The sequence below is a fragment of the Chiloscyllium plagiosum genome, unplaced genomic scaffold, assembly GCF_037043375.1.
Source record: "Chiloscyllium plagiosum isolate Xiang-an unplaced genomic scaffold, Cpla_swu_hap1 HiC_scaffold_18, whole genome shotgun sequence".
Taxonomy (NCBI): domain Eukaryota; kingdom Metazoa; phylum Chordata; class Chondrichthyes; order Orectolobiformes; family Hemiscylliidae; genus Chiloscyllium; species Chiloscyllium plagiosum.
The window spans coordinates 43,180,447-43,195,540 of record NW_028270156.1 but is presented as its reverse complement, the minus strand read 5'-3'; the positions used below and the strand labels follow the sequence as shown (position 1 = coordinate 43,195,540).

The following is a 15,094-nucleotide window of genomic DNA, read 5'->3' as shown; positions in this document are numbered from 1 at the left end:
GCGTTGGAAATGCGATAGGTGGAAGGAGGTCAAGGTGAGGGTGATAGGCCGGAGTGGGGTGGGGGCGGAGAGGTCAGGAAGAAGATTGCAGGTTAGGAAGGCGGTGCTGAGTTTGAGGGATTCTCCAGTTTCCTCATTTCCCCTCCCCCCACCTTGTCTCAGTCAAATCCCTCGAACTCAGCACCGCCTTCCTAACCTGCAATCTTCTTCCTCACCTCTCCGCCCCCACCCCACTCCGGCCTACCACCCTCACCTTGACCTCCTTCCACCTATCTCATTTCCAACGCCCTTCCCCCAAGTCCCTCCTCCCTACCTTTTATCTTAGCCTACTGGATACACTTTCCTCATTCCTAAAGAAGGGCTTATGCCCGAAACGTCGATTCTCATGTTCCTTGGATGCTGCCTGACCTGCTGCGCTTTTCCAGCAACACATTTTCAGCTCTTGTCGACTTCAGACGAGGCTCAGTTCCTTGATGATTTGCATTGTTATCTTAGGCATCTTTCTTCTCCTTCAAGAAAATTATTTTATTTACTTTGAACACTTGGGCTCAGTTCAGCTCTGTATGCAAAATATACTCTTACAGCAACAAGTGTGTCCTTTCATCATTATTTCCAACAGCACTTGCAGAGTAGCACCTTGTGGTATAGTTTACCCGATTTGAGCAAGATGATTGTATTTCACATTCATTGTGCCTGTGTGTTGATGACTTCTACAGCATGTTTGACTGTTGCTTCTTTTTGATTCTGGAAGATTTCACATGGTCTTAGCATCCTCAACTTTCTTCAGGGGGAGGGCTATTTTTGACAGCATGCCAGCAATATTCCTCTGTTTCCCTTGCTTGTCTGTCACATCCATATATCTTTGCAAGTGAAGGGATGTTCTATGCAGACACTTTGGAGCAGATAAAACTGGTTTGAGAAAGATGCTTTGAAGTGTGATACACTTCAAACAGGTTCTCTGTAGCAACTGTCTGTCCCAAACAGGTTCTAATTAAAATTCTGACAAGCAAAGACAGTAGCTAGGGAGTCTTTCTGTCTACCTCAGTGTAGTATCATTCAGTGATTACTGTCTTGGATGCAAATGCAACTGGTTCTAATTACTGCATAAGTGTTGTGCCATGTCCTGTCTCTTTGGCATTGCACTGCAAGGTACTTCATCATTGACGTCATAGTATTTCAGCACTGATGTTAGATTAGGTTAGATTCCCTACAGTGTGGAAACAGGCCATTTGGCCCAACAAGTCTACACCAACCCTCCAAATCAACTGAAAGCTGGTTCTTGTTTGGTGCCTCAGTACTGCATGACATGGCAGTGAGCTTGCCTAGAGTTTAACCAAAAATGACAAACTAAGCAAGCACATCATTAAATCCAAATCAAAAACCTTGATAAAATGTGGCTTTTGTCAGAGATACTAATTTTCTTACTCTCTGAATCCAATTCCACCTCTCTTTTTTTGAGTTTACTCTCTCTAAATTACACTTTCTATTCATTCTACATGCTATTTATTTCTGAAGCTTTCAACCTTTTTTTTTAAAGGAATGCACAGTTGTTTGCTCTGATGCAGAGGCCATACTACATGATCACAATTCTCTGGTTAAAAACCCCCTGAACATTTATAAACTGATAATCTTTTTTTTTGTGTTATTGATGATATGGAGTAAACTTGAAGTATTGATCCTGTGAAGGGCAGCACGGTGGCTCAGTGGTTAGCATTGCTGCCTCACAGCACCAGGGACCTGAGTTCAATTCCCGCCCTGGGCAACTGGCTGTGTGGAGTTTGCACATTCTCCCCGTGTCCGCATGGGTTTCCTTCTGGTGCTCTGGTTAGGTGAATTGGCCGTGCTAAATTGCCCGTAGTGTTAGGTGGATTAGTCCGAGTAAATGTAAGGGAGTGAGTCTGGGTAGGTTGTTCTTCAGAGGGTTGGTGTGGACTTGTTGGGCTGAGGGGCCTGTTTCCATACTGTAGGGAATCTAATCTATTGTGAAATCAACATCATCATCATCAAATCTATGTAACATAATTGTACATCCAAAAACCATTCTAATGTTTTCGCTTGTAACTTGCAATGCAATAACAGTCACCAACCCTCTGAGAAGAACTCATTGAAAAGTTAAAGGCTTAAATAAAGATGTACAGACTTTTTAAAAGTGCAAAATATTGAACAGAATAGTTGATAAATGCTTAATATAATTTAAAAAATCGCACAACACCTAGTTACAGTCCAACGGGTTAATTTGGAAGTACCAGCTTTCGGAGCTCTGCTCCTTTGTCAGGTAGTGAGTGGGGTACAAGATCTATAAATTCTTGTGCTCTGAAAGCTAGTACTTCAAAGTAAACCTGTTGGACTATAACAAAGTGTTGTGTGATTTTTAACTTTGTCCACCCCAGTCCAACACTGGCACCTCCTCATCATTAATATAGTTAAAACAGTTGCAACTCAAAAGAAACAGTTAATTAGTACCAGCATTAACCTAGTATTCAGTCTGGCAGATCAGGTCTATTGCACTCTCAGATGTCAATTTTATTTAGGAAAATAGGAACAGGAGAAGGCCATGCAGCCCATTGAACGTGCACCACCATTCAATATGATGGTGGATTGAACACTTCAATGCCTATCACTCAGACCAACCCCATAACCCTGCTTGCCATTTGTAATCAGAAATCTATCAATCTCTACTTTAAACATTCTCAAAGACTGAGCTTCCATAGATTTTTGTGGTAGCGAATTCCAAAGGTTCATAACCCTCCGAGTAAAAACCATTGCAGACCTAAATGGAAATGCTATATTTTCAAACTCTGCCCTCTGGTTCTAGACTCCCTGATCAGGTGAAACACCAACCTTTATTATTCTTTTAAGTAGTTTGTAAGTTTCAGTAAGATCATCTTTCATTCTTCAAAGCTAGAGAATGTGGGTTCAAATGTCTCTCTCCCTCTCTCTCTCTCTCTGAATCTAATTTCCCCCTCTTTCTTAAGTTTACCCAGTTCATAGGATAGAAACTTTATATCCAGAGGATTAGAGTACGAGGATGGGGAAGTTATGCTGCAGTTATACAAAACTCTGGTTAGACCCCACTTGGAGTACTGTGATCAGATCTGGGCACCACACCTTAAGAAAGATATTCTGATCTTGGAGGGAGTATTGTGTAGGTTTATAAGAATGAGGGGTTAATTATGAGGAGAAATTAGGCCTGTTTTTAGATATTAGAAGGTTAAGGAGTGACCTGATTGAAGTCTTCAAGATATATCAGGAAAAGGCAGGGTAGATCAAGATAATATTTCCATTGGTTGGGAATTCTAGAACTAAACGTTAGGGCCAGACCACTCAAGAGAGATGTTAGAAAGCAATTCTAAACACAAAAGGTAGTAAGTGTTTGGAACTCTGTTCCACAAATGGGAGTAAATACAGGATCAGTTGTAATGTTAAGATAGATATGTTGTTTTTTATGCAATGGTATTTAGAGACAAAGGCCAAAGGCAGTTAGGTCACAGGTAAGACATGATCTGCTTGAATGGCAGAATGGGCTTGAAGAGTTGAATGGCCTACTCCTGTTCCTATAAGTCTGGTGAACCGTTGTTGCACTCCTTCTATGGAAATAATATCATTCCTGAGATAAGGAAACTAAAATTGCACACAGTACTCCAGGTGCAGTCTAACTAACTAAGCACTTATGCATTGAGGCAATATCTCACTACTTCTGTATTCAAATTCTGTTGCAATAAAGGCTGACATTCCATTAGCCTTCTGAACAGCATGCTGCATCTGCATGTTAAGTCGTCTGATTTTTCGACAAGGACACCGAGGTCCATTTGTATATCTACACTTTCCAACATCTCACCATTTAAGAAATATTCTGTACATCTGTTTGACCTATCAAAGTTGATCGCCTCACTTCTTCCACACTTTATTCAATCTGCCACGTTCTAGCCCATTCACTAAATCTGTCCAAATACTCTGGAAGCTGCTCTCCAACTTCCTCACAACAAACATTCCAACTTAGCTTTGCATCATCCACAAATTTGGAAATAATACATTTGGTAATCACCTCCAAATTGTGAACAACTGCGGCCCTAATACTGAACCCTGTGGTACCCCACTAGTCTCAGCTTCACAAAGTGAGAATGACCCATTTATTCCTAACTGGCATTTTTAAGTAAAAAAAAATCATAATTCAGGAGTCTTGTTTCAATGATTTTTATATTCAAATTTGGATTCCACTTTCCTGCAAGTTGTCCATTTTTGTCTGCCAACAACTGTGTTGTTAAAACATAAATATTAATATGGGGTGATCAATTGTTTGAACTATGCTTGCCAGCAGATAGGCTATATGCCAGTGCAATTGGGATTTTAGTGCCAAATTCTCAGTGATTTAGTTGTCTGTTTATTAAGAATTACATAGACCATGTCAAAGCCATGGTTCAAGTGCGTACTTGTCGAATATCTGTTTGTAGCTTAATTGGTCTTAGCCTTTAGTCAAAACCTGCTGAGTCAGATTTACTGTGACTTTTTTCCTCCTCACAGCGTGCAGATTAATAGCTCTGGTGTGAACAGTTTGTTGTCAGATAGGCCCATTACATAGAGTATAATGGATGTGTGAGAGTGATTTACTGTGGTAAGAAGTTCAGATGAAACTGTAAATTCCATGACTAGATGCGGATCTTGTTTTGACATCTGGTCTCCAAGAATGTCATTTTTGTGGTCAATTGTATAATATGTCTTCTTGGTGTCACGCATTAGCAGTAATCATCACTTATGATGACTTAATATGACATATAGCTTTTTTGATTCCCTAGCTGACCTATCACAAATACCTCCCACCTGCATCCACTTATCACCATTCCCCCCCCCCCACTCCAAAAGACCCATCCCCACCCCCCTATTTATCTCTCAGCCATTTGAGCCCTCCACATTCCTGATGAAAGGCTTATGCCCAAAACATCGACTCTTCTGTTCCTTGGATGCTGCCTGACCTGCTGTGCTTTTCCAGCACCACATTTCATGACCCTACCTGCTATATACAATATCCAGGCTTATTTCCTGTCCTGTGTTGTTAGCCATGATCACAGTTAGCCCTGTTATACCTGGGAGGATGACAGGAACGTTGTGAAAATTCCTGTTGGTTGCTATCCAGAAGCTAGCACCACCTTGGCGGAGTGTTTTGGTGCCCAATGAGTTGAGGTTAGTAAGATTTGTTTGTGATGCTCACAGCAATCAAATAGCATCCAGGACCTCACTCTGGTGCATATTTAAAGTGTGACCACTTAAGAAAGTGACAAGAAGGTTACGGAATTTTTCTCTAGTACACTGACAACACCCTCATAAAAAAGGAGACAAATTCTTTGAAAAAGGTGGAGAAATAGAATGCAACAAACCAAGCTTATATTGATATAATAACTTATAACATCACTTAAGAAGTGTTTTGCATGCGATGTGTCAAGTTTCAGAGTGCAGTGACAACTGAAATTTTGTCATCTGCAGCATCACAGAGATTTCTCAAGCAGTAATAAGTAAATGCCTAATTAATCAACAAAACATTTTATTTTATCATCCTCTTAATTTAAAAAAATACTGAGACATTTCAGAAAGCTTACCCAACTAAAGAAGATATTGGCAAAGTGACCAAATGTTTGATCAAATAAGTGGGTTTAAATATTAAGGTTTAATCCTTCAGTGTGCATTTGAGGGAGAATCAGTCACAGGGACAATTGTTTGCTCTTTCTCAAATAGGTTTCTTGGATCTTCAGTGTCTGCTTTGAGAGGCAGATCTTTTTTTGCTTTAAATGTCTCATCAGAATGAATAGTATCTTTGGATAATCAGTAATTCCTCATGCAGCAGGTCATACATAATTATGTGCTTAAGGCCAAAAGAGGACTAAATTAGCATTGACATTTCCCTGAACTGAAAACAAAAAAAGGTTGGAGATCAGAGCAGGTCAGGTAGTATCGACAGAGAAAGCAAGTTAACTTTTTAAGTCTAGATGACTCTCCCTGCTGCGCGCGTGCGTGCACACGCACACACAACTACCGCCATCAAAGCAGTGTATGGCTGAACAAACATCTCCCTCTGTGACTTTATGGTGTACAGTGAGCGGACAGTTCGTTTGCAATTATTTTACTTGCCTTCCTTTTGTCTCTGCATATCAATCACTTTGAATAAGACGTTTCATGAATTGTACTGAATTGATTTTTTTACTATCCTTCCTCAGAAGGAATGAGTTGCATGAACAAAGAACATGGATGTGCCCACATCTGCAGAGAAACACCAAAAGGAGGAATAGCGTGTGAATGTAGACCAGGTTTTGAACTAGCCAGGAATCAGAGGGGATGTCTATGTACGTAATTTTTAAAAACAATTTCATTACCTTTAATTTTTCTGTTTCCTTATGTATTCTTTTGGAATATTGAAAACATGACAAAGAAATTTAACCTTTCCAGTTGTCCTTGGCCTGTTTGTTCTCTGATTTATGCAAAAAAGATGTTTTTATACCTGGACTCTCTAAGACTGGCGAGAACGGATAGCTTGCTATTACAAATTAATTTTGGGTATTTCCTTGGGTGGAAAACTTTGTACAATAACAGTTGCACAAGTCACTTGCACTGCATACACTTGAAATAAAAATATTAATGTTAGAGTCTTTATTCAAGAAGATGCGTTAAACAGCTTGATCAACACAAAATTAAATGAGAGCATATCATATTGAATCTGACATGCCAAAACTTTAGCATTTAATAGTTTAGTGGGTAAGTAAGCCCAATATTTTGCTTGACCTTTGTTCTTTATAAATGTAAATATGTCTGCAATAGTCATGCTGATTAACTGTTTCTTTTAGATGTGTGTAATTCTTTTTTAGTAACGTGTAATCATGGAAATGGTGGGTGCCATCATACTTGTGATGATACGGATGATGGGCCTGTATGTGGCTGCCATCAAAAGTATGCCTTGCTGTCTGATGGGAAAATCTGCATTGGTAAGTTAACTGGTGCTTTCTGCCATTTTCACTCTGAACACTTCATCCAGGTCTTGAAGTAAATGAAAGACAAATTCATTTTTGAAGAATTTTTGCTCTCACAATGCCATTCTTGTCCATTTATCCTAAAGGTTTGTCTGAATAGTGAAAGTAAAGTTGCGATAGTTCCAGAGGACCACTTTTTCTTTAGAAAGCGAAAGAGAGAGTGAGAGAGACAGCTGGTGGTGGGGTTTATTTGAGAGTAGTCACATCACAGATGAGGGGCATGGTTGAGAAAGTGAGTCCTTCATGGTGACCTCAGCCAATACACAAATTGAACTTGTACTATTGGCATCACTCAACATCCTAAGCCATCCAGCCAATTGAGATTACTGACCCCCCCTCCCCCCACCCTTTATATATCTGAGTAGATGTTTGTACATTTATAAATTCATTTAACCTTGTAATGGTATTTCAGCCAAACAAATTGTTAGCTAATTCTTGAGAAAAGGAGAAGTAAATTATTTTTCTACATTAGGACTAGATCAATGTATTAAAATTATTTTTGATAGACACAATAACTTAGCTCTCAAGTTCCCCTTATTGACAAGCTAAAGCCCCTGATCTTAATACAGTAATGGTATTTCATGTAACTGGAAGTTAATCAGTTTTTCTCTAACCATAAGTACGCTGGTTAAGGAAAGTAAAACTAGTTTGTGCGATGCATTACATTTGTTGTACCCTGTGTGTAAAATAATAGCATTTATTCACTGACTTTGTATTCTGGCAAATATTAACTAAAGTGATTATTGTTACATTAAGCAGCTGTACCTCTAATAAACCTCAGAGTTCTTTATAGTTTTTACATTAGTTCTTCTCATAGCATTTGGTAGCAGCAAAATTAATTAATTAATTAATAAAAACAAAATGCAAGGTAAATTTGCATTGTTTAAGGTAAAATTGTTTAAGATTTTTTAAAACATTATTCACTGAAAAATTTTACAATTAGAATTTATAAAGTTAGGGTCCCACAGAAATAACTATGTCCTACAAAATAGGACAGGCACTTATTGAATGAAAAATAATCTATTGCTCACATGGTGACAAATTGATTACAAACTTTGCAAAAGTTTTAGTTAAAGTCCAGTCCTGTATTCTCCAACCCCCAAACCCTTCTCCTCCTCCCATTTTACCTGACTATGTACCAGAGGCTGAAAATCTGACAGTCATGTGTAATTTCCATGGTGACAGTAATCTGATTGAACTTGATTCTTAAACATTTTGCTGCCTCTAAATTTAAAACAGATATGATATAAATTTGGCATAACTCTGTTTTTTACTAATGAGTTTGAAAAAGTTCAATTGTTTGGGATTCTGATTTTTCACAATGAAAAGGATAAAATTGTAAATGATGGAAAGCTGAAATAAAAGCAGCAAATGCACATCAAGTAAATCAGCATTTGTAAAGAGAAAAGACAGGATTTGGTAGTTTGGATGTGGAGCAATGATCAGATGGACTTTAGTTTTCAGAACTAAAGAGGTAAATTCAGATGAATGGTATGTATAAACCAGCAATGTCTTGTCTTTCCTTTCATAAATTAATGCTGACTTGTTTGTGTGATTGCAACGTGTTCTGTCATAAAGGCTAATGGTTGTAAAATATTTTTTAAAATAAGTATTTTAAACTTTAAATGACCTTCTATATTGTATCTATTTCAATGTCTAAGATTATTTAGCTTTTACTCAACAAAGGACACCGAAACAAATGCAACAGAAAGTTTGAGAATTTCCTTACTCACAAATTGATATTACTCTGTCCTATTCAAGAGGCTTACTAATTCCTTTATTCTGTGATTTCCTTTTCTCTTTTTCAAGCTGTTGTGCTCTAGTGATGATTCTGATTGCCTGTCTTATCTGCAGCCAAACTGAAACTAAAAATAAAACTACTTTTAACATAATTATCTCTATTGCAGCCATGCTTATCAGAATTTTATACAATCCTAATTTTTTTGTACATTTAGAGTACAAGAAGCTGAGACTTCTCTTAGTTGACTGGGAGACTGAGGAGAGGCACTAATTCCATCATATGGAACACAGGATTTTGCCAGTTTTCATCTAATGTAATTTGTTCTTGTTTGGATGCACTAATTAATTGCATGAAATTGAAAGACTTTTAGGTGATATTTTCATATTTTTTATTTAACTGTATAAAGGCGAATGGAAACATGCTTGTTGGAAGAAAGATTTATGGGCATTTAATTTTATCCTTGTATATTCAAGCTAACTTTCCTACAGAGAAATTTAAGAACTTGCATATATGTCTTGGAAATTGGCTGTTTTTAATCATATTAATGATTAAAAGACGATATCAAACATTTTGAAAGCATGTCAAGAAGTGGCAATTTGATTCTATTTGCTGATTATTCTGCTATGTTATTTAACAATACATTGTTTGGCTTTTTAATTTGTCTTGATCGCTTATAGACAAGCAGGCAACCAGTGCTGTAGCAAACACCACTTTAACTTTTAATCATAGTATTATTTTATGCATGCATTTTGTTTTGCGTCTTCCTTCATGTATAGTATTCTAGTTGATTACCCACTTCATTCAGTATTGGATTGCTTCTCAGCTTCTTTAATAATGAATCTCAATTGCACTTTCTGTTGCTTTTGAATGCTTTATCTTTTTGTTTCCCAGTTGTTTTTTTTTTGCATAACTTGAGTGTTTTTGACTGCCCTCATTTACAGCCTTATTCTGTCAAGAAAAGTGAAGACTAGCTGCTACATGTACTCAGGAAAATGGAACTAGTAACATAAGAAAATGTATTGCTGTAAACCACGGATAAAAAAGAAAAATGAAAGCTGAAAAAAATCAGAAAATACAGGAAATACACAATAGACTTGCAAGTGTTGGAAAGAGAAAAGTCCCAATTGCAATTTTTTTGTACATTTCCAGTACTTTCTGTTTTTAATGCTGCAAAGGCTAGTTATTTTATGCAATGTGGAAGACAAAACAATGAAGAGAAAAGCATTGTTTCACTGCCTTTCCACAACATATTTATAACATAAAACAACTTTTTCCTCTTTGGTTTGACCAATGCAATATATTTTGTGCTTACTTGTATTATAGAAAAGGCTGAGGCTGCAATTGAGAACTCTGAATACAATGCCACGTCATTAACTGATGTGGACAAACGGGTGAAACGCCGACTGCTAATGGGTAAAAATTAAAAAGCTTCTAGTGCACTAATAGTTTCTTACTTTTGCTGTCCTTATCCTTTCATTTCAAGGCTAGGTCTTAGCTGGATCCGAACATCACCACACTCACTTGGGTAGATGTGCATGGGTTTCTTTCAAATATTTAACTCTTATTGTATCAACTTCCTTGCACTCTAAAAACACATTATTAGCTTAGCATTGGATACTAACACATACATGTTTCCATTTCTTAAAGATATTTCTTGCAAATCTTAAACTGTTAGTAAATATGCTGAAAATACATTCATAAGTTAGAATGATGTCAGGATGCCCCTCACTTTCTATATGAAAAGATACATGCCAAGCAGTGCAGACTAGGAAGATCCAAGCTCCCTGAGCCTTCCCTGAGTTTTATTGTTTCAGTTATACAATATAAGTACCCATGGGCTAGGAAGGAGAAAAGAATAGACGGCGACTTGGCTGGTGAGTAGTTTACAAAAGATGTGTGGTGTTGGGTGAGGACGAATTATAGAAGAGGTTTTGGGCCCTCCATGATTAAATGTTCTGCAAGTATGTAGTATATAAGCTCAGTTTTGAGAAATGCCCACCTTAATGAAGTTTTGAAGGCCTGCAGACACTGGTGGAAGTATACTCCAATAAGAATCAATGCCTGCATGACACATGAGCAAATTTTACAGGAAATACATTCTGTTTATGTTGAATTTTTAATTTTTTATGTTTAATTAGAGTAATATACTTTAGGTTTGCAAAGTTATAGAGTTGAGATGACAACCAGATCAACTGCGATATTATTGAATGGTGGAGCAGGTTTGAATAGCTGTATGTCCTCCCACTGCTCCTAATTTCTACATATCTACGTATGAGCAAACTATTAAAGTTTAAACAGCTTATGTTTGTCATAAAATCCATATAGCATCTGTCAAATATATCTGTATACAATTTTGCCCATATACCTAATCAGGCAAATGTGTGAAGTTATTCAGTAACCCTTAGCTATTGGTGAACCTGTTATGTAAATTAAGTTTATGCTCGGAATCTTGTTATTTAACTAGTTACAGAAATTATTTAATTTTTCAACCTTTTACCAATGTCTCCTCTCTGTGCAGGACTTACTTGCCGAGATATACTTGGTTAAAGTGTATTATGCTCTCATGCTTCAGACAGCTACCGTACCTCTTTCAGCCAGACACTCCAGGTGCAAACAGTACCCAACTTCCCCCTTCCCCACATAAGTGTCATGCCACAACAATCCAGTTGCTGTCAGAAACACAGAGTGGAAGCATTAAATGTGAAGCTTTTCACCTTAATTATTTTGTGCATTGTGTTTCACCATTGCCATGTTATATTATGCTGTATTTATTTTCCTAGATTCTTTATAATTTTTAATATACAACAACACATCTATAATTTACCATGTAAGTGTAGCAATTATTAATACATTATGCCTTTAAAGTATACTGCTAACAAATTTACAATTCATCAAGGCTTTGCACTCATTTCAATTACAATTTGTGAGAATGCTATTAAATCTGCAGTAGGCTGAAAGATTACAGAACGTTTAACAGATATATACATTTTAAATGTCCTAATTTAGAGTGATTTGGTCAGCAGCAGGTAACACAAGCTCTGAAATAATGAGACATTTTAGATGCAAGTCCAAGATTGCACAGTTTATTTTCTTGTGGTTATAAGTTGACAAGTAGTTTGGAAGATGATTTTATCGTCAACATTATTGCTCACTTTGCTATTGGTAGGTTGCATATACCTTCATTCAAAAAGAATCGATGATTGTTTTGAAAGTTATCTAGACTGTTTGTTTGTTGTATACATCATTAAAGCCTGTAATTAGATTGCTTAAGTCACTTTGACAATGCTAGTAAAGATGGAACTGTGTGCAAAACATTTAAATACGTTAACACCCATATCTTTCTACAAAACAAACTAAACATGAGCTGAAATTTAGCAATACAGGGCAACCTCAATTATCTGAATGACGCTGGTGGGGAGTATTTTGTTTGGATAACTGATCGTTCGGAGAACTGATCACACTCCCTTTGCCCCCTCCCTCCCCCCAACCTCAAGGTACCTACTCCCTTCAGCACGATCAGGCTCTCAGTCAGGGCGCCTGGTGTCGATTGGTGGTCAGTGGCATGCAGGCAAGCTGTGTTGCAAGAAAGGGCAGAAGGAACAAACTGTTCCCGAGGACCCCAACCCACCACACCATGGGCGAGCCAGGCAATTGTCGCTTGGGCCAGTGTGGTTCCATCACCCTGACTTCTTTTGACATCTTTTGCAATCTCTCCACCATGTGTCTGTGATCGGCAGTGTCAGGGATTCAAGTGGTGGGAAGCCAGCGCCTTGAGGTCGGGAGAGTTGCAAATGGTGCTCGATCATAGATCAGGGTGCAGGCTGAGTTGTGACTTGGTTTGAGCGATTTCCCAAGGAAGCGAATTCAAGACTTTACACCGTCTGGGTGACCTCCAGATTCGGTCTTGTTGGTGAGCAAACAGTGTGTCCGACTGGGACCTTGAGATTTTGTGCGGATTATCAGAAATTCAGATAATTGATGTTCGGATGACCAAAGTTGTTATATACTTGATTATGTCACTTTCAAGGAACCTCATGGAGGACTTCTGTGTTCTAGCGAGTGATCTCATTCTGTTTTAATACTGTTCACCTCATTGTGTGTGCAACCAATCTCTAAGAGGTCAATCTTGCCCTATGTTGTGATCATTACTGATCAATGTAGTCACCATGAATCAAACCTCCATATTTCCCATATTAAAACTCCAGCTGTCCACCATGTTGGTTGCTTCAAGGCCAGGATTGCTATTCACCGTTGCAGTGTGGGACAAATTGCTTGGGTGCTGGCCAAGAAAGAAGTCGTCACAGACAATTGCTGTCATTGAGATGGAGGTCCTTGTGGATGGGGGTATTAGAGAGAGTGAAAGACCGTTTTCATCAGAACCGCCAGAGGAGACTGCAGCACTAAACCCTGCCAGTATGATCTGGTCAGTGGGGTATTCTGGGTCTGCAGGATGCTCAACAATGCAAGAAGAATGTTAATGACCATTGGCTAGGTTTCACCATCTCTCTGCTACCCCATACTCTAACTCTGCCCTCACTCTCAGCCACCCAATCCCCCTTGCAAGCTCTCTCTGTTTCCTATTCATACACTTGCGTCAACTTTCCCAAATACACCAGTACTGAAAGCACAGCCAGCCACATTCCTCTCACTCAATCACTCCCTTTCTCTCATTCCAGCTGAAATCATCCCATAATCGGGTGGAAAGAGCCAAGATGGATGATGGTGTGTTGGCATCCATCTCACCTTTTTTGAGCAGAGAATCTTTGGGTAGGAAAGGACCATGACCACTAGTGCTGATGCCACAAGATCACCATGTCTCAGCAACTAAGTGTTGGGCTGTCCCATTACCAGCACTCAGAGTATGTTTAACATGTCGAAACCTCTACACCTATTTCACATCTCATTTTCTCCCTTGGCCCTCTGCACAGTCAGTACCATGAAGAGACTAGTCTGTCAGGACAATATCTCTTCCTTCCCCTCTGAGGTAGAAGTCACAGATCCTTCAGAGGAAGCATTGATAAAGCTGCCTTCTGCACTCCTACACTTAGATTGGTAAGTTACTCAGAGTAGGCTTGAGCAGATTCTGGTGAGCTCACCACTGCCATGTCTCTACAGATGGCTGAGCAACAAATAAGCCAGGTTACTGGTACTCAGGACTGCCAGAGACTAGGCAGCTGCTCAGCTCCAGGCAGAAGAGGTCTCCCAATGCACAAGCAAACACAAAAGGAGCAGGTGGTTTATTGGCGACATACGTGGGGTGGCACGGTGGCTCAGTGGTTAGCACTGCTGCCTCACAGCACCAGGATCCCAGGTTCAATTCCAGCCTCTGGTGACTGTCTGTGTGGAGTTTCCACATTTTCCCAGTATCTGCATGGGTTTCCTCCCACAGTCCAAAGATGTGCAGGTCATGCTAAATTACCCATAGTGTTGGGTGCATTAGTCAGAGGGGGGTGGGTTGCTCTTTGGAGGGTTGGTGTGGACTGGTTGGGCTGAAGGGCCTGTTTCCACACTGTGGGGAATCTAATCTAATCACACAAAAAACTGACTTGAAGATTGGAGAGCCCATGAATGTCACCTGAACTATGATTTCTGCAGCATTGCAAGCATATTCCTGTTTCTGTGGACAGGTTGGCAGCTACCATGGAGCTCCAGCCATTGGTGTCCAGAACAGTAAGCACCCAGCTGGTGAGGGAACCACATGTAGACCCCCCAGAACTCTCCTTTCTGGGCATTCCAGAGGTGCACAGCACCCCCTCTTCCCTGCTTGTAATACCAAACCCTGTGGGATTCAAATTAAGGAGATTGAACATCTATCTAGGTAGCGCGCTGTCAGCAGGCTCCAGAACTACTTTCCTCAAACTCCAAGATTAACAAGCTCCACTATAGAGCAGGCTCCCTCCACCCCAGCTGTGGACCTGGGACTGCACCTAAACGTAGTGAGAGGAAACAGAAAATGGAAATTTTCTAAGGTATGCAGTAGGCATGGTGAAACATAATGGTAAATATATGATGACATTTATAAATAATATATTCAATTTTCTTCATCAGCTGTGTGAGTAACTGTAACTTTAGCTGAAAATAAATGAATGAAGCTATAGAGGCTAGCCACCCTTTGTGACACATGATGTTCTGAGCCTGTCTGCACAATAGCCATCTTTTCTGTAGCACCAATACTAGCATGATCTTTATCATGATTGAATGATGGAGCATTGGATGTTGTGAAGACTTCCTCAGTTTGTAACTACAGCTTTTATTAAATAATAGGAAAATCAAAAATAAATGAAACTGTTATGCTGCATTTCCAGTTGGGCTTATACAAGGAATGCTGGTTTGTGCAGCA

At 39.1% G+C, this 15,094-nt stretch overlaps 1 protein-coding gene across 5 annotated transcripts in view; it reads left to right on the top strand.

Annotated features, from left to right (window-relative positions):
* The window catches only part of scube2 (signal peptide, CUB domain, EGF-like 2), a 159,575-nt gene that overhangs the window by 54,818 nt on the left and 89,663 nt on the right, over positions 1 to 15,094 (top strand). For 3 of the 5 annotated variants that reach the window (XM_043705878.2, XM_087996162.1, XM_043705871.2), the window contains exons 5-7: positions 6,207 to 6,332; positions 6,852 to 6,968; positions 10,078 to 10,167. In XM_043705878.2, the coding sequence (XP_043561813.1) occupies positions 6,207 to 6,332; positions 6,852 to 6,968; positions 10,078 to 10,167 (333 nt within the window). Of the gene's footprint in view, positions 1 to 6,206; positions 6,333 to 6,830; positions 6,969 to 10,077; positions 10,168 to 15,094 lie in introns of all 5 variants that reach the window. The other 2 variants (XM_043705873.2, XM_043705872.2) reach the window with 2 other exon arrangements.